At 40.4% G+C, this 16093-nt stretch overlaps 1 protein-coding gene across 38 annotated transcripts in view; it reads right to left on the bottom strand.

Moving 5' to 3' along the window:
- Positions 1-234: 234 nt before the first annotated feature.
- The window catches only part of RIMS1 (regulating synaptic membrane exocytosis 1), a 350422-nt gene continuing 334563 nt past the window's right edge, over positions 235-16093 (bottom strand). For all 38 annotated transcript variants that reach the window (XM_056856567.1, XM_056856570.1, XM_056856592.1 and 35 more), the window contains 5 exons: positions 12340-12481; positions 10630-10742; positions 8435-8536; positions 3013-3152; positions 235-1221 (listed from right to left, as the gene is read on the bottom strand). In XM_056856567.1, coding sequence (XP_056712545.1) covers positions 1003-1221; positions 3013-3152; positions 8435-8536; positions 10630-10742; positions 12340-12481 — 716 coding nt within the window. In that variant the 3' untranslated portion in view covers positions 235-1002. The remainder of the gene's footprint in view (positions 1222-3012; positions 3153-8434; positions 8537-10629; positions 10743-12339; positions 12482-16093) is intronic.

Genomic DNA, 16093 nt, shown 5'->3' with positions numbered 1-16093 from the left:
AGATTATTTCAACTGGAATTTCCAGTGAAAAACTAAACAACTCATACCATGCTCTAACCAGGGCAGACAAATGTGTCAAAACTGACACGTTAATCAGAGAAGCCTGGGTACAGCTGAAAGTGTCCGATGCTCAACTCCATTCCTGGTCAACATTTGGGAAGTCAGTTGCACATTTAACACACGAAGACAATGAATTTTCTCTTCAGATCTGGTAAGACAATCATATCTTTTCTAATGTCCATGTGAAAACCAAAGCTGCTTTTTTTAAAATCAAGTCTCCTGCATTAGTTGTAGCTGCAAATCTCCCTCATGCAAAATATTCATAAAACATAAGAAATAATGTACAATGCAAATATATTTGTTTTTTTTACACTGAATAATGATGAAAAACTCTAATAAAAAGAATACATTAAATTACAGGTTGGTCATTTATTCTGGCTTTCCACATATGTTATGGAGAACCAGAACTGAGGAGCAATGAATATATTGTTGGCATTATCATATGGCATTTCTGGCAAGTGAACACTTTTGGAGATGCTTACAGAGATGTACTTCAGCCCTTTTTGGTTCAACTTAGAAAAAGAAAAGAAGGGTCTCTGTTAGCACAATGAAGACTTTTATCAAAATGGCGGAATAACACAGCAAAAATAAGTGGAAATAACATGTACAGGAACACTAGGAAGTTAACACTGTTTATGGTCTCTGTTAAAAAAAAAAGAAAGAAGAGTGAGCATTTCCAGTTTAATCTAAAAGATCCCTCCTCATTACAATTGTAAACATCAGGGATTTTTTGCCAGATGGATTGTATTTTGATATACTGCTTTGTTCGGTCAATTTAAGCCACCTTTTAACAGACATATGTTTGGATAAACTGCTATGGGCAAAATTGAAATGATTGTCTTTTTCAAAAAAATGCTCCTCATTGTTGTAAATAGCTTTTTTCTCCGTTGTTATCCTGGATGATAAGGGCTTTGTTGGAGAGCACCTGCTGTTTTGTTTATACTAAGATCGAATGCAGGGAGGCCCAGTAGAACTTTCCAGAGATGACTGGGAAGCCCTGCGAGTCAGAGGAGTCAATGTAGGATCCACCAGGGAGGATGGTGGAAATAATTTATACCAGCCTATTACAACACTGGACAAATCAAGTTCTTCCAGCAGGATCTGTGCAACTCCCATGAAGCATTTGTGATCCATCCGGCCATAGTCTCCCCAAACTATCACCTGAAAGGAAGGACAATAGAATCAAAACATGTTCAACAAATATATTGTTCTGAGCCCCCAACTTCTGAGCAGTAGAAAGATCATGGGATTACACTACTATTTTGTATAACATATCTAAATACATTCCCTGACTTGGATGGTCCAGGCTATCCTGATCTTGTCAGATCTCAGAAGCTAAGCAGCTTTGGGCCTGGTTATTAGTTGGATGAGAGACCACCAAGGAAGTCCAGGGTGAATACATAGAGGGAGGAAATGGCAAACAACCTCTGTTAATCTTTTGATTTCACTAGAAACATTATTGTATGTGCTGTCGAGTCGCAGTGACTTATGGCAACACCAGCAAGTGTCTTTCAAGGCAAGTGAAAGCCAGAGGTGGTTTGCCATTGCCTTCCTCTGTAGAGTCTTCATTAGTGGTCTCCCTTCCAAGAATCAACCCTGCTTAGCTTCCGAGCTCTGGTGAGATCAGGCTATACCATGCTGTCTTCCTTCACAGAAACATTATCACTAGATGTGTATTATCATGAAAGGACTGTAAATTACTCCTGAGTAACTATGCTTAGTATTGGGAGTGTTACTATGAAATGTAGTGATGTTCTTGTTTGGGAAGGTTTTTATGTCAGAAATAAAATTTTCCCTCAGAATGAGCTCTTTCTTTATTGTTATTTAAACCAGTCTCTTTTATCAACACTTTCTTTCTCATTTTATTTCCATCCTAATGTATTGCAAATAGGGAAGAAGAATCAGGGGAACCTGCAAGGACCTGCAGGAGGTATCACATTTTCTTCAGTATTCCCCCCTCCCCCACTATTCCTTCCTTCCATCCCCTGGCAGTCCCCATAACCTCTTCCTTTTCCCGCTTCCTTCTCTCCTTCCCACCCACAAGCTAACCTACCTTTAATAGTTGCTTCCTCACCAGTCATCAACTTTCCCTCCTTGCCTCCCTCTGGCAGCCTCTCCTAAGGAAAATTGTCTGACCAAGTTGCAACAGTTGTATGGTGGCGGCGGCCTTTCTAAGAATACTTTATTAAGCATGGGGGAAAGGAAATCTATACTATTAAGAGCTACACACAAAAAAATTGGATTGTTCCAGCTCTACAATGCGTGCTTGAAGAGTATGCTCTACTCAGTTCTTAGGTATCCTTCCTCCTCTGTGAACTCCACTATATTTCAGTAATTTAACAGTCCCGGGTTTCCGAAGAGCCTTTATGCTTGCTTGTCTGAACGCCCAGCCTTCATGCTAAATGGAAGATACGGCAATTTACCCTACTCAGAAAGACCTGGCTCTGGTTAGTATTTGGGTGGGAGACCACCAGGGTTGCTATGCTGAGGTAGGCAATTGCAAACCACCTCTGAATGTTTCTTGCCTTGAAAACCCTACAAAATCGTCATAAATCAACTGTGACTTGATGGCAAAAAGGTTTTTTTTAGATTTCAGGTTTTTTTTTTTGCAAGCTTGGGACTTCCTTCAGGTCTGTAGAGAAACCCCCCTCATCTGCCCCAGCTCCATTTTGTGGATTTATAGGGAATCTAAGATTACAATAATTCAGTGCATTGGAAATGTATCATCATATATCTAGTTCTGAACCGGGCCATAGAGTATAGATTCCCTATACCAAATTAGATAGAGCCCTGGTTGTTGCTCAAGGAGTATGCTAATATTTTTAAAGTATGATTGAGATTAGTCATATTAGTCATATCCCTATAGTCATAGAGATTAGTCATATCCCTATACTTTAGCGGTTCTTAGAGTGGATGAATCAGAGTATGAAACAAAATGAAATAATTACTGACCTGAAGGACTTTACCCTGCGGACTTTCATCAAAAACTAATGTCTGTTGGTATAAAGGATCTAGGGTTTTCCTTGCAATCCTTGTCTTCTTTTTGGCTACGCAAGCCCCATTTTCCAACATATAAACTTTGACATATGGAGCTGTGAAATGTAAGTAACATTGGTTTTAAGTGCTAATTAGTAGTAGTAGTTTTACTGTTACGGTCATAGACCAGCACATAAGTGCTAATTAATGAGACCCATCTTTTAAAGATACCTATACTTGAACAAGAAAAAATATTGAGAAAAATTGAGAAGCAAAAACTACCAAAATTATATGTTTAAATAGCATTTGTCATAAAATTATCTGCCATATTTTTCACAAAACTTTGCTGCATTTCACAATCTCAACCTATTTTCTTTGCATGATGATATAAATGCATGGTACATAAACATACTGCTAGAATCTTCTGCAGAACACGCACAACAGGCATTTAAAAATAGTTGTTTTCATTATGCTGTTGGCTCTGCTTATAAGGATTTGAACTCCTAGGAACTTTTCCAATGACAATGTTTTTCCATGGCAGCCCATGTGCTATTGCAGCTTCTGATGTAGCATAGTGGGAATGGTGCTTCCAGATACCAGGAACTTCCTGCATTTTTGCTGCCTCAGTCCCCACAGCAGCCATTCCCTCCTCTGCATCATTTTTCTTGAAGTTTTGTGTAAGCTGGTAATTGATATACCATGATGTATGAATTAATGATTTAAATATCCTCAAAAAGCCCCCTGGTGGGAGGCTTTTTCCTTAGCCTGGTGGGCTGGATTGTATGGTTGTACATGTGGGAGGCACTTGCAGAAGAGTGGCTGCAGTAAGGAGGAAGAATCATGAGAAATCATCCCTACAATTCTCTTGTGCCAACTCCCTCTCCCATAATACTAGGACGCGAGGTCATCCGTTAAAGCTAGAGGGTGACAGATTCAAAACAGATAAAAGGAAGTATTTTTTCACACAACGCATAGTTAAATTGTGGAACTCCCTGCCCCAAAATGTGGTGATGGCTGCCAACTTGGAAGGCTTTAAGAGGGGAGTGGACATTTTCATGGAGGAGAGGGCTATCCATGGCTACTAGTCATGATGTATACCTATTCTTTCCAGAATCAGAGAAGCATGCCTATTATATTAGGTGCTATGGAACACAGGCAGGAGGGTGCTGCTGTAGTTTTCTTGTTTGTAGGCTTCCTAGAAGCACCTGGTTGGCCACTGTGTGAACAGACTGCTGGACTTGATGGGCCTTGGTCTGATCCAGCAGGGCCTTTCTTATGTTCTTATGACAGCTTGTCAAAGAAATTATGGTGGAAGAAGATGATTTCCCACAGTTATCCCTCCTCACTGCTGCCTCCCCTCATGCTTGGTAGCTTTTGGTCCATGCACTCCTGCACCCCTGGTAATGCCTTTTTGGGGAGTAACATAGGACTGCTGTGAGAAGGGAAAGGCAAAGGATGATCTACCACTGTGAGTGCTTTTCATTCATGCAACCATAGAATACTACCCTCTGTGCCATATCACACAGGGCTTCTGAATAGGGATTTTCATATAGATTTCATTTTTTATCTATAAACACAAAAATGGAAATATTACACAACATCTAAAAACATAGTCGCTTTTCACACATGCCCAAAAATGCACTTTCAATGCACTTTGAAGCTGGATTTTAATGTGTGAAACAGCAAAATCCACTTGCAAACTATTGTTAAAGTGCATTGCAAGTGGACTGAAAGTGCATTATTTAGAATGTGTGAAAACACCCAAAGACCCTGTTTGTTAAGACTCTTTCACTTCCTGACTACTTAAATCTTCCAGTGTGGAGGGTTGGCTGAGAGGGTCCAAGAGGTTTTTAATACCTCCTTGAGAAGGGGTGGTTACCCCAGCTTTGAAACAGGCATCCACTACTACAGAAGCCTACCTTGGACCCAGGAGATCTCAGTAAGTCCAGACTAGTCTCAAATGTTCTATTCCCGAGCAAGGTGTTTGAATAGGTTGTGGCCAGACAACTTCAGATATTCCTGGATGAAGCGGATTGTTTTAATCCTTTCCAATCTGGTTTCAGGCTTGGTTATAGGACTGAAACAGCTTGGGTCACCCAGCTAGATGACCTGCACTGGGAGATGGACAGAGCAAGAGCAACTCCGTTGATTCTCTTGGACCTCAGCAGCTTTTGCTACCATCAAACATGATATCCTTCTGGACCACCTTTCCGGGCTGGGAATGGGAGGTACTATTTTAAAGTATTTATGGTCCTACCTGAAGTTTAGGTTTTAGAAGGTGGTGCTGGGGGACTGCTGTTCATCCCCTTGGCCTTAAGCCTGTGAAGTCCAGCAAGGCTCCACCTTGTTCCCCATGCTTTTCAAAAATTTCATGACACTACTTAGTGAGGTCATCCAGAGATTGGGGTGGGTTGTCACCAATATATGGGTGACATTCAGCCAATCCCAGGGAAGCTGTAGAAACCCTCAAGCAGTGCCTTGAGGAAGTGAGATGTGGATATGGCCTAATAAACTGAAACTTAATCCCAATAAGATGGAAGCACTACTGGTGAGGGTCTGACCTGGGACTTAAAGTGTCACCCATTCTAGTTGGGGTTGCACTCCCCTTAAGAAAAAGCTCCATGGCTTTGGGATGCTCTTGGACCCAGGCCTACTGCTGGATAAGCAGGTGGCCGCTATGGCCAGGAGTGTCTTTTACTAGCTGTGGCCTTTCCTGGGCAGAAAGGATATGGCCACTGTAGTGCATGCCCTGATTACATCTAGATTAGATTACTGCAGTGCACTCTACATGGGATTGCCCTTGAAAAGTGTTCACAGATTTCAATTGGTGCAGAATGCTGCAGCCGGGATATTGACTGGTTTTAGGAACCATACCTCTCCAGTCTTGGCCCATCTACATGGGCTCCCAATCTGTTTCTGAGCACAATTCAAGGTGCTGGCATTTCCTGTTAAAGTTCTATGTGCTTAGGACCAGAATACCTGAAGCACTGCTTACACCCTAATGAACCTACCCAACCATCAGGCACGGCTTTGGGTACCTTCAGAGATTAAGTGGGTGGCTGCTCAGGAGAGGGCCTCCTTGGTCATGGCTAGGGTTGCCCGCTCCAGGCTGGGAATACCTGGAGATTTTGGGGGTGGAGACCAAGAAGGGCAGGGTTTGGAGAGGGGAGAGACTTCAATGCCATAGAGTCCAATTGCCAAAGCTGCCATTTTCTCCAGGAGAACTGATTTCTGTCGCCTGGAGATCAGTTTTAATAGCAGATCTCCAGCCACTACTTGGAGGTTGGCAACCCTAGTCATCAAATCTCAGGAACTCTGCCCCAGAGAGATTTGCCTGTTCCTTCTGTTGCCATCTTCTAACACTTGGTGAAGACTTTTTTGTATGTGTTTTGTATGTATTTTGTATGTGTATGGGTGTTTCACCTTGGTTTTAATAGTTTTAATTATGTGCTTTGGTTTTAATGCTTTTTAAAACATGTTTTTTAGAATATATGTTTTTTAATTAGTTAGCCACCTTGATGATCCTAATGAGGGCAGAGAGGCAGGATATAAATTGTGTAAATAAATAAATAAATGAGAGATGGAGATTACTAATCAATACAAATAAAAACTATGACAGCTATTGAGAAGGACAGCAATAGTTTTGTATCTTTAAAATTATTTCACATCATTTCAAAGAGACCAGAGTCAGCATAGTGTAGTGGTTAAGAGCGGTGGACTCTAATCTGGTGAACCGGGTTTGTTTCCCCACTCCTACACACTAAGCCTCCTGGGTGACCTTGGGCTAGTCACACTTCTCTCTGAACTCTCTCAGCCCCACCTACCTCACAAGGTGTTTGTTGTGGGGAGAGGAAGGGAAGGCGATTGTAAGCCGGTTTGAGCTTCCTTAAAGGTAGAGAAAATTAGGGTATAAAAACCAACTCCTCTTCTTCTTTGGATGCAAGATTTGAGTTGAATCCAGATAAATCTTCAAAATAATAACTGATAAAAATGGACATGCTACTGTTGTGGAGAAGGTCTGACCCAAGAAATGAGTCATCCCCTTAAAGGAGCAGATTTGTGGCTTGGTGGTGCTCCTGGAACCAGGCCTCATGTTGGATAAACAGGTGGCAGTGGTATCCAGGGGTGCCTTTCAGCACCTTCAGCTAGTGGCCAGCTTCAGTACTTCCTGGACAGAAAAGATCTTGCCACTGTGGTGCATGCCCTGGTAACATCTAGATTAGATTACTGCAGTGTGTTGTATTTGGGGCTGCCCACGAAGACCGTCTAGAACAGGGGTGTCGAACTCAATTGTGACGAGGGCCGGATATGACATAAATGTCACTTGGCTGGGCCAGGCCATGCCTTGCTAGCCCAGATTGAGAGTGGGGAAGGTGGATGCCTCAGCTGGCTCGCGGGCCAGATAAGAGCTCTCAAGGGGCTGGATCCGGGCCTCGGGCCTTATGTTTGACACCCCTGGTCTAGAAGGTACACTTGTTACAGAATGTTGAGGCCAAAGTGCTGAATGGAATGGGTCACAGGGACCATATCACTCCAGTCTTGTTCATCCTACACTGGCTTCCAATTTGCTCCCAGGCTTAATTCAAGGTGATGGGATTGACCTTTAAAGCCCTATACAGATGGAGACTGACCTACCTTAAGGACCACCTTCTCCCATATAAACCTACCTGCTCATTCCCATCATTCTTGGAGGCCCTGCTTTGGTTGTCCCCGCCATTTGCTACTTGATGGGTGATGATCCAAGAAAGGGCCTTCTCATGGTACCTAGTCATGGTACCAAAATTTGGAACTCCCTCCCTAAGGAGATTCATCTGTTTCCCTCTATAGGTGTCATTTGCTCGCAGGTGAAGATTTGTTGTTGTTGTCGGACATACCCCCAATAACAGTTTTTGGCCCTCCTTCTAGTGTTCTTTGTTTATGTATTTTATTGAATTTTATATTTTAACAGTATTTAATTTTTTAAAATGTTTTTATGTTCTCTGTCTTGTGGATCCTGATTGGGTGGAAAGGCAGATAACAACAACAACAACAACAATAATAAAGTAGACTGGAAGCAGATGAGATGTGGGAGCAGACATACCTTCAGTGATTTCAGTGATGCCCATGAAGAAAGGAATGGATAATGATTCATGGCTCATTAGTTATTACAGTGCTGAGAAGTAGAAAAGAGCAAGAGTCCAGTAGCACCTTAAAGACTAACAAAAATATTTTTCTGGCAGGGTATGAGCCAGAAAATATTTTTGTTAGTCTTTAAGGTGCTACTGGACTCTTGCTCTTTTCTACTACTGCAGACAAACTAACACGGCTACCCACTGTGAATTATCTTCATGGAAGTGCTGAGAAGGATGGATAGGAATTATACATTTTGCATGATCCTATCGAGTAGAGATGTTCTTACCTGGGGTAGATTTAGAACCAGGCTTTTGTGTGAGGCCTCGCGCTCTAATGACTTCTACTTCTAACTGGCCTTTTTTATCCACCATTCCAATCTGAATGTCACCTGAAAAAGCACAACAATGAACTAGCAATTATTCACAGAAATAAGTATTCCCTCCCTGAACTTGCATTATTTATGAATTTGTTTTTTTAAAAAACTCACCCAAGTTTACAAAAGTAGCCATAACAGTATCATGATACAGTATAAAATGGTCAAAATCATAATAATGTTTCTGACATGAGAAATAAAAAATATATTACCAGAGCCCCTATATGAGAAAAAATCAGTCTAAAGAGATTTTTAAAAACAGAGATTTTTCTAAGCCTTTAGAATATAATTCTGGCAGTTCTCAGAAGTTGACGGAGTTATAACTGCATTAAGGTTTGTAACCGAAAAGGCTCTCCCATGTTCCCTCAAAGTTTAGTCTCGCATTGCAGAGATTCTGTGACATGGCCTCTCCAGTAGATTTCAATGAGTGAGAGGTTTTTTTGTGAGGTAACATGCTTAGACATACGCAAAAACCGTAAGTAAAGGGGCTTAGAGGCTAAACTCAGCACTCTGGATTGTACTTGGAAGCTAGTAGGATTTCTGCAGAATGTGTTGAATAGGAAGCTGGCTCCCTAGTAGACAGGCTGTGAATTTGTGCATTAGCTGATGTTTCTGTACCATTTTCAAGGGCAGCCTCATTTCAGTAGTCACTCCTAAAAGCTACAAGGCAGAGAAGATGATAAAGAGATAGATGTTTTCAAGAAAGGGGCCTAGTTCTCCAAACCCCCTCCCCTTTTTTTGCATAGGCAAAGTCCTAAACCGAACCCTAGTTGACTGGCAGCTTGATCCTGTTCTTGTCTATTTGTAAGTGAAGCTCCATTGAGGCTGCTGGGACTCACCTCCTAAGAAGTCTTAACATTTCAGCCCTAAGTTCTTCTAACAACATAAAGGAAGTAAATGAAATACAGTCCTGGGAATTGCTGACTTCTGACATTTGGTATTTTAGACTTGTGTTTAAACGTAGACAGGGGTGAATGTTTTTTCACTCATCGTTTTTAAAATGCCAAAGTCAGCTCAGCAGTAAGCAAAAAACAACAGAGGTGTAAATTACAAACTTCGCCCAGGAATAGACATAGGTGGTTTTTCTCTAATTTACATGCATCAGCAGGGGGTGCCACAGTACAGCCATTTCCCAAACACAGCAATTATTTGTGTTCCCCAGATACGTCTTCAGAGCATTAGTTTACAAAGCTAAGAAAGTCTGCTAAAAATTAGAGGTAGCTGAAATAAAATATGAGTTCAAAAGTCTTGCTTGTCTGTTTTTCCTGCCTAAACCATATATAGAAAATGGCATTGACTAAAGACAGCAAGTTAAAATGTGATTTGATATGTAATATTATACATGGTTTATATGCATTGAGGTTTATATGCAGTTAGACAAAATTTATTTTGGAGTTCTCCCAAATTCAACAACCCTGTCAATTTGTCTCTCTGTGAATGAAAGAGGGAGGCTTAAAAAAACCAAACTGTTGATAGATAACTGCTGAACTCTAAAGATGGGTTAAGCAAACCACTGAGAAGTGAAACACTAGGCTCACAAGTAATGCATGAAACTGAGGCAGTCATACAGAGAACTGAATAAAGCATCTGATATTTCATCATGTAATTAGCTCATACTCCTGGATCAAAACTTAAAAACATCTTCCCATTAAGGTTAAACACGACATCATCCCACCATGCCTAATGGAACTGAAACAAAGAACACAATAGCATACTGAGGTAAACACCACAATCCTTGCCTTCTAGAGAAATATTTTCAGATTTAGTGTTCACAGAAAATGGAGCTATTTCTCTTTGACCTAACTGCGATCATCAGTAGATAATGAAGGGGTGATACCAGGATAAATGTGAAGCATGGTAAACATCTTTAAAACCAAAGTATTTTCTCTGAACAGTCTGCTCGTTATATCTCTTCCTTTTATCATTGTACATATAAGAGTCTACCTAAATAAAATCGGAGATTAATCAACTGGCATTAAAGATAATATTATCTCAAATAGGACTGAGAAAGGGAAGGCCTGAGCAAATATAGCCTATGAAAGCACAGCAACATAAAATAATGTTTGGGTTTTCATATGCCTTCTAAAGGAAAACACATCTACTCTTACCCATGGCAGGAGTTGCTAAGGTCTGTCGACCTACTAGCTGTGCAGGTCCGAGCCCATCAAGGAAATCACTGAACTGACTGTCAGCACCTAGTCGAACTCCTGGAAATATTAGGCTGTAGTGCAATAAACAGAGAAAAACAGAAACAGTGCTTTGTGACATGTTATGATCCACTTAGCTTCTCTAACTACACAGTCTTGCAGAATGCTCTGCTGCCAAAAGAAATGAGGAAAAGAATAACATATTGTGTGGGATAGAACATATCCTGGCTGTAGACAGCTCCAAAGCATGGAGTTTTATCCCTTGTTTGGAGTGACCTCATAATATGTGCCACATTTACAGCAAAGCCTAAGCTTAGTAAAGATTGATGTGTTGTTGATGACCATCAACCACATCATATATTTTAGGAGCTGCAGCTAATTTCTGTATTTAATTGCATTTAATGTATTATTTTCATAGACACTGAAATAAAGTTCCAACTGAGATTATTTTTTCAAAGTTTAACTTTTGCAAAATGGAAAAAAAATGTGTTTTCATATAAACTGTCAAGTCAATAATTGCTCACGTATCTCCCCTATGCTGAATACTTTGTATCCCTCAACACACTTGATAGAAAAAACCATTCTGCATAAATAACAGCTTTTGGATTACGGAGAATCAGATTTATTGCCTCCATGCCATGAAAAGCTTCAGTTTTCACACATTAAATCTCCATTAAAGAGTGCAAGATATTTTTCACCTGTTGGCATTAGAAGGCAGGGGTTCTAGGTCAAAGGAAGGGACAGTTCTAGCTCCTCCTTTCCCCACTTCTGCTTTCCTTTCTTTCCCCTTCCCCATCTGCTCCTGTTCCTGCCTCAGGTTTAAGGCACCCATGCTGTAGTGGTGAAGACAAAAGTGGGCCCTGTTCAATCTCTGATTACTCGGGTGTCCTCAGGTGAACCTGAAGCCTGCTGATTAAGATCCTCCTCACAAGCCCTGCTCTTCATGTCCCACCTCTCCAGAGCTGAGGCAGGTGGCCACCAGAGACAGGCCGTTGTTCCCAGCTCCTCTCCCCAAGTGAAGACACAACACCAAACATATTCAGGTTTAACTAGCTTAATTAAATGGCAGGTCTACATCATAAGCTATTAGCATATTTAAAAGCAGGGTGAGTGAGGCAATCAACAGCTACCATCCTTTGGGGAACTCCACCCTGGCTCCCAATTTGGCCACTGAGTTTGCTGGCTTCGCATATACATGGCTGCACATGAACTGTGCAGACAAGTACCACACCTCATCTCTCTCCCACGTTTCACACAGAAAACTGCTTACCTAGGAGGAGGTGGAGAACCTTTTTATGGCCTCTTTAAGCCTTTTCCCTATAGGCCAGAAATTAAAGCTATGGACAATCCAGTCTTGTGCCTTCTGGGTAATGAAAAAGGGCAAGGACAACAGCATCTGGGCCCTAACGGCCATTAATGGATTTTTCAGTGTTGGCAACTCACATGTGGAACGTCCTTCCCTTTGAGGCTCATATGGCATCTACCCTACTTATCTTTGGGTGCCAGGCCAAAGCACTTCTTTTTAACCAGGTTTTTAAGTAAGGAATTTATCTTTAAACACTGTTTTTACCGCCTGCTTCTAGCTTGAGGACTGTTTTAGAAGGAACATTTTAGGCTGCTAAAGTGTACCTAAGAGATGGATGGTCCTGATTACATGAGGTTTCAACTTACTTTCCCTCAGAGCTGTAACTGTTGATGCTGCCATCAGTTGACTCCCGACTTGGCTGCCGAACCATACGACTTCTCATTTCTGCTGCCATACCTGTTTCTGTGCTTCTCTGGATCGTGCTTTTTAGCTTCTTGTTGCCTGTCTCTAAAAGACAAAGGAAAGAGAAGCAAGAGCTGTAACAATATAGGTCTTTTAAAAATGTGTGTTTTAAGTCCTAAGAATGTTACCACATATGCATGCCCCTGCATTATCAAGAACATGGTTAATGATGGATTGGGCATGAACTCTATATGTGAACTCTGATCTTAGAAGGGAAGAATAGCTGCCAATGGAATAGTTCTCCCATGAATATATTTGTTTTATTTTTAAGGCTATTAATGCTATAACCTCCTAAACAAACATTAATATTTTATACAGGATATTTTGGTGTTGTAAAGCAAGTAGAACTACTACCTAACTCTCTCCCAGTTACCTGTAACATGTTGAAAATCCCTTACTTCGTAATATAATCCAGTATTTTATTACTATAATTTTCCACCAATGCTAGGGGGTGAGAATACTCTGGTTTAACCCACTGTGTCCTTACAACAACACTGAAAGATATGTTAGATTGGGAATCATTTGTCCAAATTCACCCAATGGCAGCATTCTAATCTGAGTCAAGATCAAAGGCTAAGGGATGAGCTGTTCCATTGCATTAGTGATGGGATGCAGTGGAACACAGAGTCAGGCCATTAGTACACAGGGTCGTTAGACAACACTTTAATGGTTTGTATTTTCTTGGACAGTCTATAAATAGCAAACATAAATATTAAATGTGATTAAAATGCATTTGTACAGGTAAAAGTTCATTGATATGCAAATTTGATTTTTTTGGCAGTTCAATTAATTGAATGACAGATATGTGAAAGGTTTTCAAAACACCTGACAAAACGTCACCCTGTCTGAGCATGTCGTTATCATTGTAAAAGCAATCCTATTTGTCCGCTTTGTGAAAATTCAGTCTGATCACAGGACTTCCATTCCCTTTCATGTATTTGGTTGTGAGAAAGAAGACACAAATGTACACATCTTGCTATAGAGATGTTTTGATTCCAACTGCTTGATAAACCAATCCTTTCTTCCTGTAAATATTACTTTGTCCATTGATATTCAATATTGTTTGAACACAATGATGTAAACATTTTAGGTGGGGTTGTACCACTATTGTGAAATTCTTCATGTGTTGCAATAAAGATTTGAAAATAAGAGAGAACTGGAAGGGCACCAGAATCAAAATTCCAACCAATATTTATCACTTTAGCATTAATATATGTCAACAAAATTCTAAATACAATAAATATAGAAAATACAGAAATACTACTACATCCATAACTCTAAAAAGCAGATAAACTTTATTCAAACATACACGATGCAGAGTATAAAAGGTTAACACATCTAGGCCAGCTTTGTCTTCTGTGCTTCTTATGGTATCATTGTATCTCTGTAGACCTCATGAGTCCACAGCATTATTCTTCATCAGTAGAAATAATATTGCATTTAAACAAGGTCTACCAGGTGCTTTTATCCCAAAGTTTTTTCTCACTCAGGACCCTCCAGTGAATCAAGAGAACCCTATAAGTGGATTGCCAAGTTGGTGCTGGTAGGTGAATATGTAACAAGACATTGGAAGATTATTCATATATTAGAGGATCTTCCTTATTGGGTTTAAGAAAAAACTGTCTTTAGAAATTATTGAAAACCACTGATGCAGAAGAACTCTTATTAATACTGATATATGTTAGGCGTTTGTATAAAAATGCCAGATTAAGTAATTAAAAATATCCAAAGATAAAAAGGGTATGTACCCGTTACCCAGGATAATTTTCATTTTACTTTCTTCTCAGACACTGAATTTCAAAAGATATCATGCAATAATTAACAATGATGTAGAGATGCTATGAGGTTAATGGTATTATTTGCAAAATTTAAAAAAATGATTATGAAAAAATGACACATTTTCATTAGTTAGTTATTGTTCATACTAGAATCACTTTGCAGCTATATATGTAGTTCTATTGCACATATATTTCAGAGAGAGAGGGAGATTCATAAAAGTGGTTTTGGATATTAGGAGAAAAATATTCATATTAAAACACTGACATCAAAAGCACGAATATTTTGGTATATCAGCTGATTTAGAAACCAATATCCATTCAAAATAGCAACATTTAAAAACAGAAAAACACAAACCTGTCCTCAGAGTATTTACTTTTTGGTCACTAACTCATACAGAACAGGAATCAGTATCTATAGATCAAGATTCAAAAGTAACATAGAGAAGAATACTCAGGCAACAAACCAGTTGTCAATTGTTACAGAACAAAACCATCATGACATTGGGGGTTGATCCACAAAACAATTATTTTGTAACTAAGCTGGAAAATATTTTTGCATGCACATGCTGTTGCTCTTTCATATATGTAGTTCACACAGTTTATCTAATCCTTACCACTGATTACAGTGATCTCCTCAGTACTCCTGCATTGATACTGCGATTGCTATGGGATCATAAGAGACATTTGTGAAGTAGGATAGGTAGAATAAGATATTAAATGGTCCATTAAATGGTTAATTCAGCACAATTCATGTGAAACCCAATGTGTTTAGCAATTTTTTCCTTGCATCTGAAATCAATTCAAAAAGGGATTTCTAAATTCTCACTTTTATGGCACAAGTTACATTATGCTTCAATTGGTAATTCTGTGGGGAGAGTGGTTTGCAAAACTTACAGAGACTTTTGGTCTGAAGACACATCAGCTTCACCAGTGTGAGGCTCCTCCCCCTCCAGCTCCACTGGCTTGCCCTCAGCCATCTTGCTGAGTGTCGCTAGCAGGCCTCCCCAGGCCTCAGAATGGGGATGGGAAGAGGGTTGCACCACCTTATTCTTTCTCCTTTCCCACATCAGCACAGTATCCTTCCTCTTCTTCTCCTTGACCTTTCCCAGGAACCTGTCTTTATAGGTCCAAACAGACCTGCCCCTTCTTTGAGCATACCTGGCCTCTCTCTGAGGGAAGGTGGTGATTGGGTCCTCCCTCCTACTGGGCTGCTGGATGGCTCCTCCCCTCAGCTGTCCTCCCTCCCAGCCCTATTGGTTTTGTCAGGGCTTGGAATAGGTTGCCAGCCCTGTCCCCGCCTCTGCTTTCCCTGGCTTCTGATGGAGCTGTGGAGGCTGCCATCTTCTCTGGGCCACTCCAGTGTTGAGTACCAGTTGATTTCTCCACCTGCACTTAGAGTTGGGGTGCCAGGTATGGGCTCTGTGTTGTCACTTGATAGGCTCTCTCTCAGTGGGGGAGTGTCTGCTGCGAGCTGCATCTCCCATGATGGCAGTGGAGCATCTGATCCTGAGTCTGGAGGCATCTCTGGTCAACCAGGAAACTATTTTCTCGATTAAGGTTGTAAATTTTATAACTGGCTATTTTATTATTTAGTTAGAAGATTTTTTTATTCTGCCCTTCTAGCAAAACAGAACTTAGGACAGCTTACAAAACAAAGAACCATTATATATATACATTATATATTCACATACACACACACATATATAATTAAAATCAACAAACTATATTCCAGCCTTATTGACTCATTCAAAACCACAGCAACCTGGCTGTGCTGCTTTAATAGCTAAGCCTTTAGTATTGAAAGAGTGGACAAACAAGAATCCCCCAGAAATCCCAACAGGTGTGGCAACAACAGTATATTATGAACATACTGCTTATG

The sequence above is a fragment of the Euleptes europaea genome, chromosome 10, assembly GCF_029931775.1.
Source record: "Euleptes europaea isolate rEulEur1 chromosome 10, rEulEur1.hap1, whole genome shotgun sequence".
Lineage (NCBI taxonomy): Eukaryota > Metazoa > Chordata > Lepidosauria > Squamata > Sphaerodactylidae > Euleptes > Euleptes europaea.
This window is presented reverse-complemented; position numbering and strand designations above follow the sequence as displayed.